Source organism: Erithacus rubecula, assembly GCF_903797595.1.
Source record: "Erithacus rubecula genome assembly, chromosome: 5".
Taxonomy (NCBI): domain Eukaryota; kingdom Metazoa; phylum Chordata; class Aves; order Passeriformes; family Muscicapidae; genus Erithacus; species Erithacus rubecula.
In genome coordinates, this window is record NC_136687.1 from 55865372 (window position 1) to 55887311 (window position 21940).

General features: G+C 37.6%; 1 protein-coding gene across 5 annotated transcripts in view; it reads right to left on the minus strand.

Moving 5' to 3' along the window:
* The window catches only part of SLC10A7 (solute carrier family 10 member 7), a 134344-nt gene that overhangs the window by 105475 nt on the left and 6929 nt on the right, over positions 1-21940 (minus strand). For all 5 annotated transcript variants that reach the window (XM_079305966.1, XM_079305964.1, XM_079305965.1 and 2 more), the window contains 2 exons: positions 20916-21052; positions 16682-16757 (listed from right to left, as the gene is read on the minus strand). In XM_079305966.1, coding sequence (XP_079162092.1) covers positions 16682-16757; positions 20916-21052 — 213 coding nt within the window. The remainder of the gene's footprint in view (positions 1-16681; positions 16758-20915; positions 21053-21940) is intronic.

Below are 21940 nucleotides of genomic sequence, written 5' to 3' on the forward strand. Positions count from 1 at the left end.
AGTGCTTTTCTCTGCTCCTGTGATACATTGGAATCTCCCACATCACCTCAGATCCAGTCACCTTTTTACTTAAACTGGTAAGGTTTGTGATCTAAATACATGAATTTTACCAGCCTGAAAACACGGGGAGATGGCTGTGCCTCTACTTGTATAAACTCATCTAGTATTTGCTGACTGTCACATTCTTTTTTGTCATCAGTAGTGGAGTGACTTTCAAGAGCTCTAGGCAGATAACAAAAGAGAATGAAGTGAAAGGAATTCTGTTTCAGATACATCATAAATCCATCCAGTAGGGCTCTCCCCAAAACCTCAGCTAGGTACTCCACTCCTTCCAGGGAAGCATCCTGCTCCCTGCTTAACTCAGAGGGTGGTCATACTGACTGGCCTTTGCAGACACAACTTCATGGACCACTGGATTTTACCTGTTCCAGTTCTGTGACCTTAAACAGAGAAGTGCAGACAAACAAAACTGTTGCAATGCTTCCCAAATGAACAACAGAAAAGGAAAAGTTAAAAAAAAAAAGCAACCCACAAGGGTTGTGCAAAACAGAATTGAAATGTTATCAAGAACCTCATTTCTCTGTGTTAGGATAGCCAGGCAGAATCTTTTGAGCAGATAGTGCTTGTGCCTGGATTATGGCACAAGAATGACAACAAGTGATTCAAAATCCAGGGTGCCACCATCCTTATGAAAACAGTTACTGCCTGCAAAGCACTCCTGGGCAGCTCCCCCTTCCCATGCACCTCTGATAAGCACAGTACCTGCATCCTATTCATATTATGGAACTCATAGAAAGTTTCAGATAATGATCAGCTATACCTGCTGGTAGCCATAAGTTAAATAACCCTGGTTTATCAGACAGCTTTTCCCTCACATTCCTTTAGATGATAATTTCTTTTAAGCAAAGCTTTGGGTGTGCAGCTGAACAGGAATGGGGACAATGGAGCACCAGCCATAGCTGTGTTGGAAGATGCAGGCAGCACTTTGTAACACCACCTGTGACAGAGGTGAAAGTATTAAAAAAAACCCCACAATAGATTTTCAGGCAAGTCAGCTTTTGGGGTTTCTTGCTCAGATAAAATGATTTCAAGTAAGACTGTCAAGACTGAAACACACAAATCAATTCAACCTTTTAAAACACTCCAGGGATTTTTTTTTCTTCACTTACTGTTCACTCAAAAATGCCTGTTAGAGTTGTTAAACACCTGCAACATAGACATTAAACCACACACAAACTTAGTGTGTCCAGAAACTCACACTCAAACATGCACATACAGTATTTGCCACACATAATAATGTATAATGTTAATGATACTGAAATTGTAGTGATCAGAACAAACAACAGGTATCTCTGATATTTATACATTATTATTCTAAATTGTTCAGTCTTCAATTCTACAACAACAGAGAATGTTATTACTTAGTAAAATAGATATTCAACTCACAACCTTGGCATTTTCATCTGAGGGGGAAGTAAAAAAAAATAAAAAGAGAAGCACAGAAGGCCACACAATCAGGTTTTCCTCTCTTTTCTCTCTCTAGAAGTCACTCATTCCTAAGGCACTACAAGAATTCAGTCAGCACTTACAGTCTTAGTTTGTTGCCTCAGAATGCATAATACAAACAAGTATTGATCATTAAAAATATTAATTAGCATTTAATTAGAAATATCAATAAGGGGGACAGCAATGATATACTGGAATTAGACACTAATTCATTTTAGATTATTAGGAAGCAATAAACTAAAATCACCACCCTGACAAGTTAACTATTATTGGCACAGATCTAGATAGGAATGACACCAGCCCAAAGGATGGCACAGAAAACAAAGAGAAATCAGGAAATCATGCTCACTTCTGACATTTACAAATGACCATGATAAAAAACATCTGAATGAGTTACATAAACTTGCTACTATAACAGTATTTAATTTACCTTTTTTTTTTTTAAACTAACATGCAATTGTACCAAAAAGAACTAATAATTCTTACAGACAGGACTGCACTGGCAAGAAAATTTAACCAACAAAAGGGTTAATTAGGGATACAAATTTTCTCAGACTGTTAATAATGGGAATGACACATAGTATGTGCCCATAAGTAATTCTCAGGTATCTTTGATCTTCAGCCCCCAGCGATTACTGTTGCCTACCATAGCCTGGCCTCTGGGACTCTCTCAGAACCAGACATCTGGCTACTTTGTTGTTTTAGACTAATCTCATCCCAGGAGAGCTCAAGAAATGACACCAGGCAAGGAGGGTCCTGGCAAGGGAAAAAACATTACCGTGTCAGCAGATTTTTTGAGTGGACTAGAGTATCAAAATTGTCTGCAAATTTCTATAGGGATCCCAGGGCTTCTCTGCTCTCCAGCACTGCTTTCACACAGAACACCAGAATGCACATGATCCTGTTTTAAGGAACTGTTAATCTCTTTGGAGAAGCTAATGAATGATAATCCAAGCAAGAACATGTGACAAAGGCAAACAGAAGTTTAAAAAAAAAAAAAATCCTGTAAGGAACGGGTGGATTTAATGAAGATTTTATTGAAAGACCAACACATGCTGCATGATCAAACAATGTTTTTCAAAGCCTATTAAAAATACTCCAGCACCTCAAACACTCAACTTTTGAGTCATTCATAGGTTTTTAGCTACCAGCAGTGTTATCCCTGAAGAATGACCCTCTGACAACTGCAGCAGATCCAGCTGAGTGCCCGACTGGCTGCTCTGGGCTTAGACACTGAGCAGTTCACAACACACAGAGCCCACAGGGGTCAAACGGGCAGCAAACATGGACAAAGGAAGGTGTCAGTCCAAGGCCAGGTTCTCTCACCATCAAAGGCTACCTGGGTTTTGCCACAACCTCTAGCCCAGACTCCCACCCTGCCCAAATGGCTGTAGGTCTCATCAGATGTGACACTGGCAGCTGCACAGGTGTTGCAGGGATCCATTCAGAGCTCCTACATCCCAGGTGTTCTCAGTGCTCACTTACTGCCTGCATTTAGTAACATGGGAAACCAGAGCACTTAGAGCTGGAATACACAGAAATCTCACATGTGTTTTTCTGAGAGCAATTAAACATGCCCCCATAACTATAAACATTGTCTGAGCCATGTACTTCCAATGAGTATCACTTTTAAAATCCAGGAGTGGCATGACAGCAAGAACTCTCTTCTGTGAAATCACTTCTGTGGGTGTCCTTTTGTTTCAAATCAGCCACCACACCCTTTTTTCCCCCCTCTTTTATTGGAAAGAGCAAGCTAAAAAGAATGGACACAAAGTCAGATTCTAATGCTTTTCTAAAGGCATGCCCATATGATTTAACTTTGCCTCATTTCAAAGCGCACAGAACAAAGCAATGAAAAATCCTCTGAACAATCTGTCATATCACACGGGCTCCCAAAGAAAACCTTTGGCAAGTGCTACAGACAGAAGCAGTTTGAAAATCATGTGCTTTACTGGTGATTCTAGTGTTACAGAGAGTCCTACTCCCTGTATTTCCTCATTTCTCACACCACAGCTATCCTGCTTCCTTCAGCCAAACTCCACCCACAGTGGGACAAGAAACACTAAAAAGTTACCCCAAAGTATTTAAGCAGTTTCCTAGTGCACTGTAACAGTTGGACCAATAAGAAAAGAATCTGTGCATCACAGGCTTTAGTTGCATCACATCAACAGTAAATTAACTCCTGAAAAATTCAGCGCACTTGTGAGATATTCAGAAAGATGTTAAACTATCTCTTTCTGAATATGAACTAAGCAAATTCCTCCTCTGCCTGTATGGCATGCTGTTAGAATGAATGTGGATTAGTCCAGATAATTGAATTTTAAAATACTGGCAGCACCAGGACAACATAAACTGTTTTTTATGCTCTCTCTATGTAACACATGCAGAACAAACGTTAGTCTTAAAAGCTTTGCTATGATACCAGCCTGTTAGAGTTTAATTGATGACTTCTGTGACTGCTGTATCTTGCAAGTAGCTATGATGCTGCACACAACAGAAACAAGAAAAAGTCATAAAATACTCCATACCATCGCAGTAAAAACTTGTATTGTACTTATCAACACATCGTCTACTGCAGAACAAACCAGACTGCAGTGTAACAAGAAAAGTGCTGTAAGGCAGAGCAGGTCAAACTAATGTGTTTTATAAAAGCATGAGACTTTAATGGTGAGTTGGCATCAACACAAGTAACAAAAAATGAAGTGCAAACTAGGCAGAAATTTAATTTTGGTATTTTATGCACTGTAGATACCTAATACCTCTGTCTTCACCAGCCATAGAATTCAAATGGTGCATCCCACACACTTGGCTTTCCCTCTACTCCCTCTAAATCAATGATAAACTCCACAAAAAAACCACATTATCTACTTCACAAAAACACACAGAAAAAAAACAGTCAAAAAGCAAAGAAATCTCACACAAATTCTACATATCAAATATAGTAAAATACAAACTATATACATGTTCTAATGAACATTTCTCACAGTGCCTAAAGGCACATTTTTATAAGATTGTGTTAAATACTGCAGTTACAGCCTAGACACAGGTACTACAGCCTTATTTGCCAGGCCATATGCCATCACCAGGACTCCAACAGCAAATGAGCAAATGCTCCAGAACATAAATACTCCTCTGTTTCCTCTAAGTATTGATTTATGTTCTGTGAGTATCCAAACATTGGTAGCTAATGCTGCTTGGCACTATTTACAAAATTACAGCTCTTCAGTGAGGTTTTCTAATAGTGAATAAAGCTCCCCACAGCCTTTCCCCAAAAGCTCCACAGCTGGAAACAGAAAACAGTGCAACATGACAAAGAATGCCAAGATGTCCATACAAAAGCAAATAAAATAGGAAAACAAACTCCAGAGAAAAAAAGGTCTTCAAACAAAATCCATGTTAACACTTCTCCTAATCCGGAAATTGAATGGAATAGTTTCCATTTTTTCTGTCATTACAGTAGAATAGAGAGTGGAAAAGCCATTGTGGACATTAGGAACACCACCATGAACAAGAACTCCTCCAAGAACCTAGTCAGTCTACACCAAAGAAGGTTTAAGGAGTAATATTTTAAATGGCATATAGTTCAAGCATTGATCTCATTGCAGAACCATTAATCCCAAGTACTAAATCCTAACTAGGATTCAGCCTACATATTTGAAAGGCTGTCTATACAACTGGTACATATTCTTTCCTCTTTCCCAGTCCAGGGAATTTATATTTAACAGTATAGCTCTATAGTTCACTGCTAACTCCATGTATACTGTGCACTTCTTCATGGTTTAGGTATTTTATTTCTCTGTTTCATTTCTGTCTGTATGAACAAACCCAGGAGAAAACATCCATAAACTACTTTGATTAAATTCTCCTGGGTTTTGGAGGCTGTCTTTGCTACCAATGAAAGCTGGAGGAAATAGGCTTCTGAATGTAGATGGAAGAACTCCACATTTCCTCCACTGAGCAAGGCTCTGCTTCTTATCTTGTAATTAAGAAGTTTGTCAGCTAATAAAATTACTTTACAGTCCTCTAAGACCTGCATAAGGAGATAGTAGAGGGAAAGCTTAGTGATGTTACCTCAAGAACACACTTCCTAGAGATAAGCACAACTACTCTAAATTCAAGATAATGTCATAAACTTAGCCCATAAATAAAGCTCTATCTTTGGAACCATTTATAGCATGAACAATACTGATATCTGGATTTAGTTCTCTACTTTAAAATTACAGGCAGTTTCAGTCATTTGAAATAAAGACCATATTTTCAAAAAGACAGTATTTAGCATGAGAATACCGTGGACAAAATGCAGTGCTCTGCTTATTTATACAGCTACTTGGCATTTATGTTAGCTGCACACTTTTGCATAAGGACACCACTTGACCAATTAATGCCTCTGGAGTCCACCTACTAGAAATCACAAAGATCCAATTTTTCTTTGTGACTCATCTACACTGATCCACCCAATTGCTTTGATTTCAACAGAATATCTGATTTACACTAGGATAAGGAGAAGAATCGAGCCCAAATTTCCAGGTACCTTCACTAGCAGCACAGGTGTTCTTTTGCTGGCAGCAGCTGGCATGGGCTAATTAGAAGGAAAACTCAATTCAACTATTCCTAGTTTTGCAAAAACATCTAAGAAATGAGATGGCTCAAAATAAACTCTTGGCATATTACACAATATATTCCACAGGAGGAAATAACCTGACAAAATGAAATTTTCCACTGCCTTGCACCACACAATTTAGAAGGAAATTGAAGCCTGAAAGACAGGAAATCTCTTTAAAATCTGCTTGTATGGCAGATCTGTATTAGGCTGCAAAAAATTATTAGAGTATTAAAAGACACTTTTGCCTCCCACTACTCACAAAGCAAACAAAAACACCCACAAGCAGATAAAGAAACCATTAACACAGCCTGCTGGAAGTGTTGCTAAATGAGCCATCCACCTCACAAGATACTGAATGATAAGTTAGCACAACAAGTCGTTCATCTGAGTGCAAAATCCTCTTGCAAGTTGGAAGCACTGACTGATATTACAACCACACAGTGAGTCAATCATAAGACTACTACAGATTTGCATTGTGGTTTTATACTAGTAGAGAAGATGGCAAACAGCATGCTGCAACTGGCATTTGGAAGAGGAGAGAAAAATCAGTCTGATCAGAGCTTTCACAGAATACTTACACAATATGCACTTATATTATGCCAAAAAATATGACAAAAATACCAGAGGGGGGAAGAACTGGGAGGGTGATAAGCATGACTGTGCTACTAAGGCAATAAGGAAGATTTTACACATTCTTAAACGTGCACATCTGAATCCTGATCACAGAGAGAGCACAGCTGTCAGACTCACAAAGGACCTCACTTATAAAGTATCCTTATGTTCTACGAGTTCATATTTACATAAAACAAAGTTACACAAAACTACTGCATAGGCTACTGCTTTAAATTTATATACATGTTAGTTATTGTTACCTATAGATCTGCTCTAATTTAATGGCATAGTCCAAATTTAAAGAAAATTGAATTAAAGTGCTGAGGAATCAATTCAAATAAAGAAATCAAGGTTACAAGGTATGTATTTTGTTATTATTTGCAGAAGATGACATAAAACTCTGAGTTTTATCTACTGGGAGTTTCAGGGAGGTTTGGAAACTCAAATGTAGCAACAGAGAGGTCATGACAGCAGACCCCTCACAAAGCAGAGATGCCCCAGAGTGACTCATCTGCAGAAGGGATTTGAGGACAGCAGTGCACAATACTGTGTGTTTTTCTGTGCATTTCATATCTACACACACCATCTATCATTCTGAGTTCCTCAGATCATAAATTACAGAGAACCAAGCCATGCAGAAGTCATGGGCATGGATGCTGCAAGCAGCAGAAACGTCCCAGTATCAATAGGTCACAGAATTTGTGACTAGGCTTAGAAACAGAAATGCTTCACTGCACACAAGAGGTGACACTGCTGGTTGAGAAGAAAAAGTATAAGAGACCATAGACTAAATTGTTAAAATATGTACCTTAGAGGACATAACCTACACAGAAAGTCTCACTCAAAACTCATATTCAGAGTCATTCGAATAATGAAAGTACAGCAAGTGTTTTTGAGGTAACATACATGACATTAAGAGTACAGAAAAAAATGCTATAGGATATATTTTCTAAATTGCAGGACCACACCATTCTAAAAACAGAAGCATAAAATATATGCATAGATCAGAACTGAGACTTTATGTCTCATTTTAATGCTGCCATTTCTTGAACTACAGGTAACCTATGAAGCCAGCTTATGATTCACCTTCTTATAGGATTTATAAATAATCTTGTAAGCATTGAATATATGAAAGCTTTCCCAAAAAACACATTTTGAGACAAAATATTTTGGTAAAGTAGAATACAACTTGATAGCCACTCTTAGAGCTGACTTGCTCTAGTTCCAGTTACAAAATCATACTACTGTAAAATTAGCTAATATTTTCAAAGAAATTAAAATAACATATGCCAAGAATATGCACGTACTTGTCATTTGCAGTTGTAACTTGAGGGACAAATACCTTTTCTAAAGGAGATAAAAGGATTTAAGAAAACAAAACAGCAAAATATTGAATTTTAACCTAAAAATGAAATGGCATGAAAAGAGGAGCAAGCAGACTATAATAAAACTCAACAGCTGAATCTTTCCTGTAAATGGAATCACCTTCATGACAGCAAAAGCACAAACAGATTTGGTTTTGGTTGCTTAATGCTTGTCTTTTAAATGCAGCACATCACTGGCAGATCTTCCCACTTCTGCAAGCAAACAGCTGAACACTGAACTCTGTAAGCAAGTGCTGCTACAGGCAGGGATATTTGCAAAACCAGTCCCAAGGTGCAGACACAGAGTTCAGACTCTACTCTTGGGCAGGTTTCTATTGCTCATTGGTACCACTGGAATGTGTGCACGCATGCAAAGTTTAGCAAAATAGAACATTGTGCTGAATAAACAGACAAACAAACATCCATTTCCACTGACAGGATAAAAATCTGTGTCTCTAAGAACCTTAGCTCATCTTATGCTTTCCTGCCCTGTTTCCCTTGACCATTGGTTCTTTCTGATTTATGTGAACTATTAGTAAATAAGGACAGAGATCACATTACAGCATGCTCACATGCTTTGATGGATTCATTAAGATCATTCAGGTTTACTAAATTACCTTCCTATAGAAGGATTATTATTAAGGTAGCCTGGGTGCAAGAGAATGACATCTGAAAACCTAGAATATTCTTTTAAAAGTCTTTACAATACAATTTAAAAAAAAAATAGAAGAACTCCCTCCTTTGCAAAGGCTGAAATAAAGCCTTAACAGTAGCAATGATTATGACCATTCTGATCTCCAGTATCTGGATTACAGGCTGTAAATGCAATAATGTGAAAACCTCAGTGAATGTTTCACACCCCATATTATGTCTCAGAAAAAACTTTTCAGACTCCATTATGTCCACCATGAACTTGATCTTTCACCTCTAGTGAAAATCCTCTTACAACTATAATTCTGAAGTTAATGATGAGAGATTTCATTTGCTTTCCAAGCACAGATAAAACCTTTTTGAAATACACTCTCACTGCCATGACCTTGGTCTATGACTTAAGAGTTCACCACATGTAATAATTTACTCTGTCCCACAGGACTCATTGAGATTTCCTTTTAAAAGGTTTTGGATATGCAGTTGGAGCAAGAGCATGCCTCAAGTATACATCCCCATATGCATTACAGACATTTTGCAACCATATCATAACACAAAATAAATTTAGATCATTAAAAAAATATAATGAAAAAAATAGGTCTAACAAGCAAACTCATCCACATACTAGAAAATGAACATTTTGGGAATCCTGTTGCAATAATCTACAACATCAGCTAGAACAGGGGTTGCAAAATTTCACTAAAGTAACACACATAAATTGGCAAACTGATTGAGGAAATACATTGTTGCTCTCAACTTGCCAGCTCAAACACAACGCAGTTCAAGCCCAGTAATATTCTTTAGCTCGTGTGCCACATAATTATCAGAATTACTGCATTAGACAACCTGGTTAGCATAGGGCTGCTCACTTCTCTGCTGATAAGCAAAGCTTCTCTGTTTGCTTAGGCGGGTCTTACTAAACACATCTTTAGTATTAAAAACAAATAGATGAAGTCAGACCTATTGCATCCACCTCAATTAAAGGCAAGTTTTTTGTTCCTCTGAAATTTACTTTTATTTAAATTTAATTTCATGGAAAAGGAATGAAATTTAAAGAGAATAATAATTTTAACTGAAAATCTGCTTCATGTTTTACAGCTTTGATTTTTACAAATCAGGACTTAATACTGGACACCCAAAAAGAGAGCTGAAGAAATGATAGAAATATTCAATTCACAAGCCTGATTGCTTTCTCTCCTATATATTCTTATTACCCACTAAGCAAAAATATTCATGCCAGCTAAAAAAGTGCTTGGATAGAAAAAAAAATCCAAATGAAATACCCTGAGGCTTTGATTTTAACACAAAAAGGACAAAATCAAGAAAGAGAAAATAAAGAAACATTCTATCTTTAGGAGTTCAGAACTCGAACAGCAATGCTCTCCTCGACTAAATCCACCAAAGAATTTCCTAAATGGCATTTTTTGTTCTCAATAGGTTGTTAAATTTTGATGTATCTGCAGTGAGCTGTAAGGAAATAGCTGAGGGACTGTGGAACCAGAACCCAGCACACCCTGGGTTTCACTGCCAGCAAACAATTGCACCACTCTGCCAAAAGAAAGGTTTTCATTAGAAACCCACCCTCACACAGTGAATGCAGGTGCTCAATGGAATTTAGACTGCAAAAAACCACTCCACTGAAAACAAATCACTTGTAACTTTTTGAATAATGTTTCCAATTTTCACTGCCCTCCAAAACAGCCTTTATCTTCAAAGGCTGAGTTAGGGAGAGCAGGTAACACTTTCCTTGCTAGCAGAATACCTGCTCTCTCTCAAACAGGCACAAAATTAAATAGCAAAGGGTACAGAGTCTGAATTTTGGAGCACTAGACCACACTCGCTGCAAATACTGAAATATAACTATTTCTGAATTGTTCACAGTTTCAAATGCTTGCTTTGCACACACAATGCAATTCATACAGCACTCACTGCTAAATAAAGGAAGCTCTTGCCCAGTATAACTTCACACTGAATTAACCTGCAGACCAAGACAAATTCAAAACCACCTTTCTTTAAAGGCCACTTTTGTCAAGCGTGAGAGCAAGACTCTCCTGTCCTGGCTTCTTTATGCCACAAACAGCTTTCAGGGTCAGTGACTGTGCCACAGCAGACACAAACCTGGCTTCCCAGCCAGGCACTGCAGAACAGCAACAACAAAGCCTCTAAAACCACTCTCACAAAGTCAGATCTAGGACAGTTGTGCAAACACAGCTGTAAAAAAACAAGGCTGTGATGACTCCGGGTAGCTTCCAGCCACAGCTCAGCTTACTGCAATCTAAACAGGCTATTTTACAACATTCTTGATTATGGCAGAACTCCTACAAGGGAAAGCTGAACATGCAGAAGACTGCAAGTTGTGTTTCACACATCTAAGCTGCACAACTCTTAAGAGTCTTGCACTTCCCTACTGTCTTAAACCCCCAGGACTTTTTCCACTGGACACTTCATGAGCCACACAAAAGATCCTCAGTTAGAGGTAATGGCAACCAGAGAAAAAAATAAATCTTATCCCAACTCTATCTCAACCACTGACACCTTGGGTTAGTAAATCAGCTGCTTTTCAAAGGTGCTGGAGAACCTGAAACTTCCTACAAAGTAAAGAGCTTGAAGTGTTTGACTGGAGATTTCACATACCACATGCTAACCTGGATTTGCTCCACTGAATTAAGAGCAGAGCTGTATGCCTTTGAAAATTCCTTTCCCACTCTACAGTTTGACTAGTGGTTTTGCATTAAAACTACCACTGACAAACAAAAGGAGATCAGTGAGAGAAGGAAAAAACCCCAAAGACTCCCAATTGCTTTGGGTTATAGAAGACTTGAGAAGATATGAGGAACTCTAGAGATACCTAATGGAGTTGCATGACTGGGAGACATTACAGTGATGAAATTCATATTGGAAGTAATAATTTGGGCTCCTTCTATGCATTGATGGATATAAAATGCACTCACCACTCAGGGAGAGAAAAAAACCCTAAGTATCAATAAATAGTTCAATAAAAACCATCTGCTCAAAGCACAACAACAATAAAAGAAAAGTAAACTCTTAGGATATATAAAAAATTAGACTGTAATACTAGAATAGAGGAGTTTAATAGCACAACAGCTCCTATGTACATACAAAGCTTTTGCTGACACAGTTAATTCTTTATATTTGTAAATATGAAGTACTGACATCTTGCCTAAATTTGTCCTCCAATACTCATACACTTCCAAGTGAATTCAGTGTAGTATCTAATAGCAGAACTTTTTAGTTTTCATTTAGAATTATTTAATGTGTGTAGGTAGACAAAATTTACCAATTAGGAAAGGAAAAAAGACTCATTATATTTATTTTCCTTTTACAGTATCACATTTAAAAACAATAGAATTAAACTACCCTTTCATAAACAAAACTGTACACATGGATATTTTCAGTGTAATCTGGAAATCAAATTTTAGACAACACTACTGACATATTTAGAGAGGAAAAACTATATTATAGAAGACAACTAAACATCATGACATAACTAGTTTATTTGAAGATCTTAAACAATTTTGTTTCATAATGTTCATGTGTTGTCTTCCAAGGGTAAACACTCATGGTACATTAGTGCATCAGTCAGAGTATGAATCACAAACCATTGGAGCTTGTACTTCTTTTTATTCATTTTATTTTGTTTTCTAAAAGGTTAATGTACATGTATATACAGTTCAAAGAACTTCAGATATTTTTAGAGAAATCAATATCGTTCCTGTGACTTTACAGTAGTGTTAGAGTTCAACTTTTCTTTATTTCTACTAAAAAAACCCAAAAACAAAGACAAAGGAATTTTCCAGTCTTCATTTCTCAGAAACTATTCATGTACTATGTTTTTCAAAATATAATTGAAACTATTGTATATAATTAGTAGGGTAAATGTTGCTGCTATCCCTTGATTCTTTCCCAGAAAGGCTAGCTGTAAACCTTGCAAATTTTTACTCAAAAAAAACCCCTAAAAATCAATAATAGAACTATTTCTTTATACTTTATTTCAAACATTTTTCTGGCTTACTTCATAGTACCTATTTTATATTTCAAAATCTTGTCTTGCATGTGCATCATCTTGTTTTACAAAAATACATAGCAGAGTCCAACTAAAGTTGCAAAAAAAATAAAGCAGCACGCTGATTATGAGGTTTTAGACAAGCTACAGCTCAAGTGAACAATAACAAAAAAATCCTCAGTGGTTGTGTGGTGTATGAGATAGCAAAATAGCCAAAGTATTCTTCAACAAAATGAGCTGTCTGCCACGATTTATCTGCACAATTCCATCACAGATCCTGCCTCTTATGTTACACTTTTCAAAAGTATGTCATTAAGCTGCCATAAAAGTCATCACAAATTGCTTTTTTTCCCAAACTGATAATAGACTTATAGATCTAATTTTCAATCTCTTTTCTTCATTACTTTGATTCTTAAGGAGAGTATGACATTTGCTGTCTGAATACTTTGTAGTAATATCTGGCATCTCTACAACACTTCTGTCTAAGTATCTCTGAGCTTTTAATAGGTTTGTCTTTACAGTGCCTTGAAATGATGACATATTTGTCTCTATTGCAGACTTTTAAAGAAATTGTTTTTATAATCTCACTGAAAAAACTACAAGACTCGTTAAAAAAAAAAAAAAAAAAAAGGCACAACAAAGCCTTCAGTGCCATCATGCTGCACCATTAAAATCCTGACCCTGAGTACAAGAGCAAAGAACAAATATGAGCCCTTCTGGTTTTCATTCCAATTTTTTAGCTTCATGGACTGTCCTCTACACAAGACATAAGACTGATTGACAGAAACAACTAAGCAATTGAGAAAATATCAACAAATAAAAAATTAATTTTGATTCTTACAGTGATCCTTCCTAATTTTTCACCAGTCAGCATATAACCTCTTTTTTGTTCATATAGAGCTTCATATGTACCAAACTAACATTCAGTGCTTGAAACTGGCTTTGTTACTGAACTAAATGTATTTGTGACAAAACCTAGGAACAGACTGGTTTAGAAAGTTGCTTGCAGGGTTAATGGAAGTAACATAGGAAAAGATCATAGGATCAATGGTGGAAAATCAGGGTGAAGTAAAAACAGAGACAAGAAAGTCTCCCTTTTCTTATCTCACAACCAAATTTTCCAACTAATATGCAGCAAATTCCACTACCCAAGTAGCCTCTAATGATGCAGGTCACTTTCTAAGCACTTGACCAAATACTTAATTACCCTGCCCCAGGCCAATAAAGTATAGATATTACATCAGATTTTCTTCAGCACTGATCTTCAAACACTTCACAAATGTGCTATTATGCATCACAGCCAACCCCAGAGACACAATAACTCACTCTGTTTTACCCAAAAGGTTGATGACAGAGCTAAAAATAGAGACCATGTTTCCCCAGCCTCAGATGTACTACTTCAAACATGACACAGGGCCTGATATTTCTTTGAGAATAACCCAAGTCCAAATAGACAATTAACAACCACTTCTACTTAGACCAAGAAACCTAAACCCCTCTTACACTGTCATAACACAGGCAACCACCACAGCTCTTAAGTGCTGTTTCAAGACATCCAAAGAGGTCTTCAGAGCAGTTATTGAGGGTGAGCCTGTACTCCACAGCAGCAGGACACTTCTCAGACTAATTAGTTCACATGGAGCTCCCTTGCTATATTCCTTCTGAGCAAGCTCATTTATCACATTACATTATGTAGTGTAGATATATCCTCAGACAAATCAATTACTCTAGGTAAGGGATACACACTTGCTGAGGCAAAAGCACTTTAAGAAGCACTACTAAGAACAAATGCTCTCACAGCATAACCATTGTTATTGCCAGTTGACTGTCAGGTTTAAATTCTTCATATATCAGAATAGATTCAAAGTGAAATGGGAAAAAAATGCAGTATTCTTCTTATATCAGAAAAAGAAATACATCTGTAACAGCTCAGGTGAAGTTTGGCAAGGAGAAATGCGAGACTGTTTTTCTCTCCTAGGATGAGGGATGTGATTTGCTGATCTTCAGAAGAAAATTAGTCTGAACAACAAAGAAACATCAAATTCCAGAACTATGCTTGCATTGGAAACATTGTCAAGTTTGGCAATAACTTCAACATATGCTTTGTCTACACTGAGCGTGTTTAAAGGGAGTTTTTCTTTAACAGACTCTTTTAGAGCCTGAGCCCTCAATTCCCAAAACCCAGTTCTTGATTCACCCTCTCTGCTGTCAGCAAGTATCTGTAAAGCTCACTACAAGGTATGCATTTTCGCATTCCTCCAACACCAGTTTGGCACAGAAAAATCAGAGTTTAAAGCTTACCTTATCAGTGATTTATACAATCACATAATAGAAAGCAGCCATTTCTCAGCTGGTATAAAATGCAAACACCCTCAATCCCCCTGAAGGACACTACCATAAAAAAGTGCATTCCAATGGTCAAGAAACTAAAGTACTTTACTCCCTCCTACACATTGTATTATATTGCTTTCAACTAACCAATCTTACTGTAGTTTTTCCTAGAGGATTTTTAGCCTTTTCTAAGGACAGTACAGACAATGCTGAATGAGCACTCACTCAATACCTCATTTAATCCTCACTGCTCACTATGTGGCATCTTGCTGTAATTTACAGCATCTACATGTAGAATCATAACTGGAAAACCTCTCATTTCTCTGTTGATCACTATTAGGCATTTGAATTATTTCTTTATTGTAACTACTCCCCAGCACCTCCATCAGACAATTTTATGGTTCTTTTCTCAAGGTAGCAAACTGGCAGACAGTGATGTGCATCAGGATTGCCCATAATTAGAGATGGTTGACTTGAAATACTTTGGGTCTCTCTTCAGAGGATAAAGCAATTAAACAGCACTTTGTCAGTACAAAGTACAACTTCAATCTCTTTCAGTGCTATCATGTGTTTTCAAAGCTGACATTAATCAGTCCCAAGAGCCTGAACTCAGAAAATGAGAAGTTCACAAGTAATGGTCATATTTAAAACATGTGGTTGAAGTGAACCACCCAACCTCACACAGGAGTACTATGGCTGAATTAAGACTTGCCTTTAACCCTTCAGAATAGCATCCAACAGCCCCAGGTGTAAATCCCATCTGTCAATGTTAATTCCCTCCTTTCTTCACCTACCAGGACTCCTCCACCTTCAGCAGTTAGGAGGAAGCAAATCTAAGGGAAACAAGCTCATTAATTAGCACAGCTGGATTAATTTCCTAAATGCCATTTACCTGGCCTCCCTGAAAACAGCAAGTGCTTTGTGGATAAAGAAAGCCTGAAATTACACCAGAATATGCCATTTTAAGGCAGCAATTTATCAGGACCAAACTGAGTTTACACTAACAATTTATATTCCAGTATTTTCTATCTGTTGAGAACTTTGCATTGCATCACTGTCAGAGAACTCCACATTCCCTGAATTTTCACTTCATGCAGTCTCAAATAACAATACAAGATGCAAATCTATGTATTGCTGTGTCACTTGCTACATTTGCAACTTCAATCTTGAGAAATTCTTGCTACAGAACCTCATAATACTGAACTCATCCAAAGAATCTCTGCAAGGGCATGACTTCACTGCTAATCTATTGGTCTATGCAATAACTGCAACACAGCACAGGACCACTATAGGGTTAGGACTTACAGTCCTAACTGTAAGTCCTAGTGCAGCAACCACCAGAAATCTCTCAACACTAATTTCTATCAGAAACCTTTGTATCACCTCAGAAAAGTGAGTTTCTTTCAGTTTCCCCAATACATAACATATCACTATTTTCCTTGTTTGACACCAAGACAGCACCCAAGCCCTAATTCCAGAATGCTTTACAAACCACAATAACATCACATTTCTGTCTCTGCTTTGCCACTTGAGTTCATCATAAATAAATACTTGCTTGAATACCTGTTTTAAAAAGCCAAAATGCAAACTCACCTCATTCCCACCAACAGCTTTGGTTAAAATTACAGCAGAAGACACCGGAGGTGGCATGCAGCCCACTGTCTGCAAGCTGAAAACAACAAAAAGAATGTTACATTCCTTACAGGAGGCAACCAGTAAGCAACCCACCACCTTAAACTACTCAATAGCTGAATAGAAAGCCTTATCACCTGTGCAGTGCAATCAGTTTCCAATCAGTTACAGCCTGCACTAGGAAGGGCACTCCAGCTGGCAGCATTTCTATGCCATCTCTCACCAGCCATCACAAACACTTAACCTCTGTGACTTCACTTCCCCATCTGTTGTGCTCTAGCTCTCATTCACAAAGGTCTCTATAAATCTATCACAGACCTCTAGATAAAAAAGACCACCTGACTGTCATCAAATCATCCACAGCTTTTTCTTACACTTCAGAAATCCAAGATGCCCTACTGTTATTGTCATTTTTGGCATTGTTAGTACAGCAAAGTTATTGATGTGTACAGTAAATGCTGTTGCAAAGTAAGAAAAAGGTGGTGAGCTTTCCTTTGTTTTCAAAGACAGTCCACAAAACCACACCACAATAAATTACAATTAAATTTGGGACTAAATAAAATAGGGTTTCTGAAGAAAAACTGTGTTGTCTTGAAAATAACAGTAATACATGGAATAAAATAGATTGCAAAATTCCCAAAAGTGTGGAATCTACATATGATTTCAAGTATTGCAGCTTGAGATTCTAATTCAAAACAATCAACTACTAGTGGTGAACTACTTTGCATTCATAACCATCTCAGCAGAATCCCTGAGAAAGGCAGTGTCAAAAAGCTGCAGCAAACAGAATTGTTAAACCCAGGCACCAGGGTGCACATTACAATGCAACTGATATTCTGCAAATATACAAAAAGCTTAAAGAGAAGAACAGGTAAGTGACAATGACAGTATTCCTTTTGTCAGCTGCAGACACTGTGGGAAAGAGGAAACCAATGTAAGCATGATATAAATCCAACCACAAGGTGCCAAGCACCACCTTGGAAGCACAGAGGACCTTCAGCTTAAAGTGAAATAAGCTAAGGCAGCAGAGAGTTGCCTGGCAGAACAAGCTCATATTGAAAAGAAAAGAAATACAGGAAAAATAAATTATGCAGGAAGGTTTGGAAATATGTAGGAAAATATACAGCAGACAAACAAACAAACACATGGCAATTCTGATGTCCATGTCCTACACTGTGACACTGTTATCTATTTTCTATGTGGCAACCAGCTCCTCAAACTTCTCACAAGCTCTTATAAGGAGTGGGTTAAATCCAGAGTTATCCAGAGAGGTAAAAAAATGTGTGTAAGAGCATTCATTTCAGTGAGCAGGGATTTTCCACACTGTAAGGGAAAGATTTAAACATACAATCTCTGTTAACCCTCTCAAAATGAAAGTAACACATTTGGGAATTAAAAAGAAAAATCCCTACCAATCAATATTAATCTAAGAAAACTTGGTACACACTAAATGGACATACCTTTAATTGAGTGTATTGAAACATGCACCTGTAAACTTTTTTTTTTATCAACTACACAATTCTACCAATATACAAACAGATTCATCTAATGCCCAACTACTAGAGATAACAACCAACCAATATATTCCACTGGATCAGGGCATGTTATCAGTATACATCAGGGGTCCAAACACCTGTTGTTCTGCTGATAACACTACAAACAACTGAGCAGTAGGGTCTGAAGTCACATGTTTTAGGTGTGAAAAGTCCAAAGCTATATCTTATACCAGATCTTTGCATCTCGTGCCTTACCACTTGTGCTGCAAATGCTATATGCTAAAAGTGGAGAAGAGATGAATCTGTGCATACATTAATAACTTGCTTCATGCTTCTTTTCAAACAGTTATTGTCAGTGCAAAACCTGGTCAGGTAATAAAACAATTAACTTATGCTTGGGAGGATATCAGTTTCTCCACTATTTCATACATTTCAAAATAACTGCAAAGCAACAAACTTCCTAATATCATCCCAGACAGAGAAGGGGGGAAGAAAAAGATCCCACTCAGCTGTAGAAAAAGATGAACAGCTGGTACCATCCAAATCTGCCTCTCAAATAACACTTACAGCAAAACAGACCATTGGAGAGGATGGGAGAATAGACCATGCATTCTGGTGCAAGATGGAAAAGGTTCTGCTGGCTGTGCCCTTCAGGCATAACCTTGGAGCAGTGGAGAACTGCAGTGCCCAGGGGAGCCACCCTGCCAAAGGGTGCTGCATGCCCTTGGGAGCACATGCCTGTTTTCCAGGACTTTTTGAGGGCTATCAACCAGCCTCCACTACATGCTGTGCTAAATGTCTCAAGGAAGTAACTTGGCTGCAACCTGTCTTGTTCCCTTCCCTGTTTTCCTTAGGTATTTTAGCATTTCTAAGGGAATAAAGCTACAGCTCTGGGGCATTAGGATGAACTTTTGTTTACACAGAGCTGCTACAGCACAGCCCCTCACATCAGCTCCTCACACACACACAGGGACCTGCTTTGAAATGTGCTATTCTAGAATTAGCACAGAGCTCAGTATCATCTGCACCTGCATCACACTGTACAGCTCCCAGTGCAGTGTCTACTGCTCTGAGCATGTCCTGAACAGCAGTATTTCTCAAGAAAGCACTCCTAAAAAATACCCAAACAGACCACCTTAATTAAACTCCTCAATCTGACCATTCTTTCAATGAAACCTCAATAAGCAGAGTTACTGCACTAAAAGATAAAACAGCCAAATCAGAAGCAGTACGCAAGGAACAAGTTCTTGAAAGGCAGCTTGAAGCAAACAGAAGTACAGCAGCTCACTAGTAAGACACAGACACACTCTCATGACAAATGAACCTGGTTTAGGCTCCACATTAAGAGAGATAAATGTACAAGTATTTCTTTTCTTTACAAAAATACATACATCCCTAGTTTTACAAACAGTTTTACAGGTGTGCATGCATATACATACAATTATACTCGTGCATGCAACAGATCATGTCCCTTAAGTACTAAGAACCAAAGTGCATAAGACTCATGGGAAAGAAGGAATGAGAAGCTTTACAGAACCAAAACCCCACAAAAATCTCTTCCACCTTGCACTTGAGAAACTGAAACTCCATGGATTAGGAAGGAATTTCAGCTACTGTGGAAAATTACTTATCTGTCCTAGGTGAAAAAAACCTTCACAATTATTTTACTTTACAGAATATCCTTTACTACAAATAGCTAAATGCAAATGAACCTCATACAGCAATCTTGTTATTTCCTTGCTTTACTGACACTGTTAAGCAAAAGAATGTTAACTTTTAATTGATGTTGTCTCAATGTCACCTTTTCACTCTCATTTGGACCAATTCATACTTGATGGAGCACCAGGAGAAGCCTCTTACAAACAAAATGAAATGCTCCTTTAGGTTTAGGCCTTGTAGAAACAAACATGAGCAGCTTTTTCATTAAACTTTTAAGACAAGGAACTCCCCAAGCAATGTTTCACCACGCAGTAATAAACAATGGGGATTTTTTCAGTAGTTTTCTGAAAGAATTGATTTTTGCATTCAAACATTCCAGTATACCTGCATGGCACTAAGTATTGACCTCCCATTAAAAACAAACAAACAAACAAACAAACAAAAAGTTTAACTTGTTTATTTTACATAGCATCCATCCCTAGTACACCATCAACACACTTTGCACATTGGCAGTGTACACCCAAGATTTAAAATGCACTGTTTTCATGGCAACTTAGTTTCTGCTCATTACAAAGTTCTTGTCCTACAAAAATTTTCCTCTTTTTCCTCCCATAATTCAGCTGGAAGCAGACACTGAAATCCTGCAATAAATGCTTGATACAAACTACCTAAAAACAGAAGACCACTATGTGGTATACACAATATTTACTCACTGATTTATGCTTTTCCTTCAGCACTCCTTTTCTTTCCTCCCCACCTTCCCTGAGACCCAGCACATCACTTAAACTGTGTTTAGTGAAAAAGAAAGATAACCTGTTGCAACCTCCATACACATAAGACTGTCCAGACTTTCTAAAATGAGATCAGGCTCCTGAAGGAATAATCTTGTGCATGTACTTTGTTTTCAACAGCAAGGTGCTGAAGCACAAAAAACAACCAGCAAAATCTGTTCACAATACAACAAAACACCAATTGCAGGATAAGCAGCCCTTTAAGACAACAGCTACAAATATATTTCACTCCATTATGCTTAAACATACCCTTTTAAAAGCCATTCATTTATAGGTGTGATTGATAACATCTGAAGAAAGACCCATATTGCTGTTGGGAAGAACACAAGTGTAAAAATCTGGACAAAAAGGTGTAGTTTCACATGCATCAAAGCACTTGTCAGCTCCTGAAAAAGAAAAAGAAGAGAGGAAGTTGCAGTCACAACAGCTGAAGTAAAATCACGTTTGTGCTTTCAAAACTAGGATCAGCTTTATAATACAAAAGGAGTGCATGTCAAAAAGGCACCTTTAGGGATCATCTGATCTCCTCTTTAATAATGAAGCACATCCAGGCAACATAAAAGCTGTCTGCTCCTGGGCATTTTTCCACAAGAATTGTCCACTACTTCAATAACAGTGTAGCTCTCAGAACAGCAGCTTTTCAGCAGGCAGCCTTAGCACTTTGTCATGGCTTCAAAACCTGTGTTAACTGCACTGATGGCTGTTTACTTTACTGACTTTTGATACCAAGAAGCATGAAAACTTGTAGTGAGCACATGATTTCAGGTTCCTCTGTCTAAAGAGAGTCACAAACTAATTCTTATTTACACTGGAGAAAAAAAATAAATAAAAAAAAAAAAAGGGATGTTTATGGATGTTTGTATTACCAAGCATTCATCAATAGACAGGAAACTATAGGAAAAAAAAAATTTGGCTGATGAAGAATAACAAAGAAAGAATACCAAGACTGTAACAAGATAAAAACTGTTAAGCCATACATTTCTGAAAAATAAAGTGTAAAGCACCATTGGAGACTCAGAAAACAACAGAGAAAAATTTAATTTTAAATCACGTAAGAGCACTCCAGAGAGGTGATCAAGTACCCTTAAAGAGAAAAAACTCTTCAGCTAGCTCTTTGTCTCTCTGTTTCTGCCTTTTCAGGCATTTCAAGGATCTTCCACACAGGTTTTTGAGTACAAGAAAAGAGCCTTGCACATTTTAACTCACTTCAATCTCACAGACTGAGAATAAAAATTCCTCTTCCTTTCTCTCACAGTAACTTGTGCTCTTTTCAA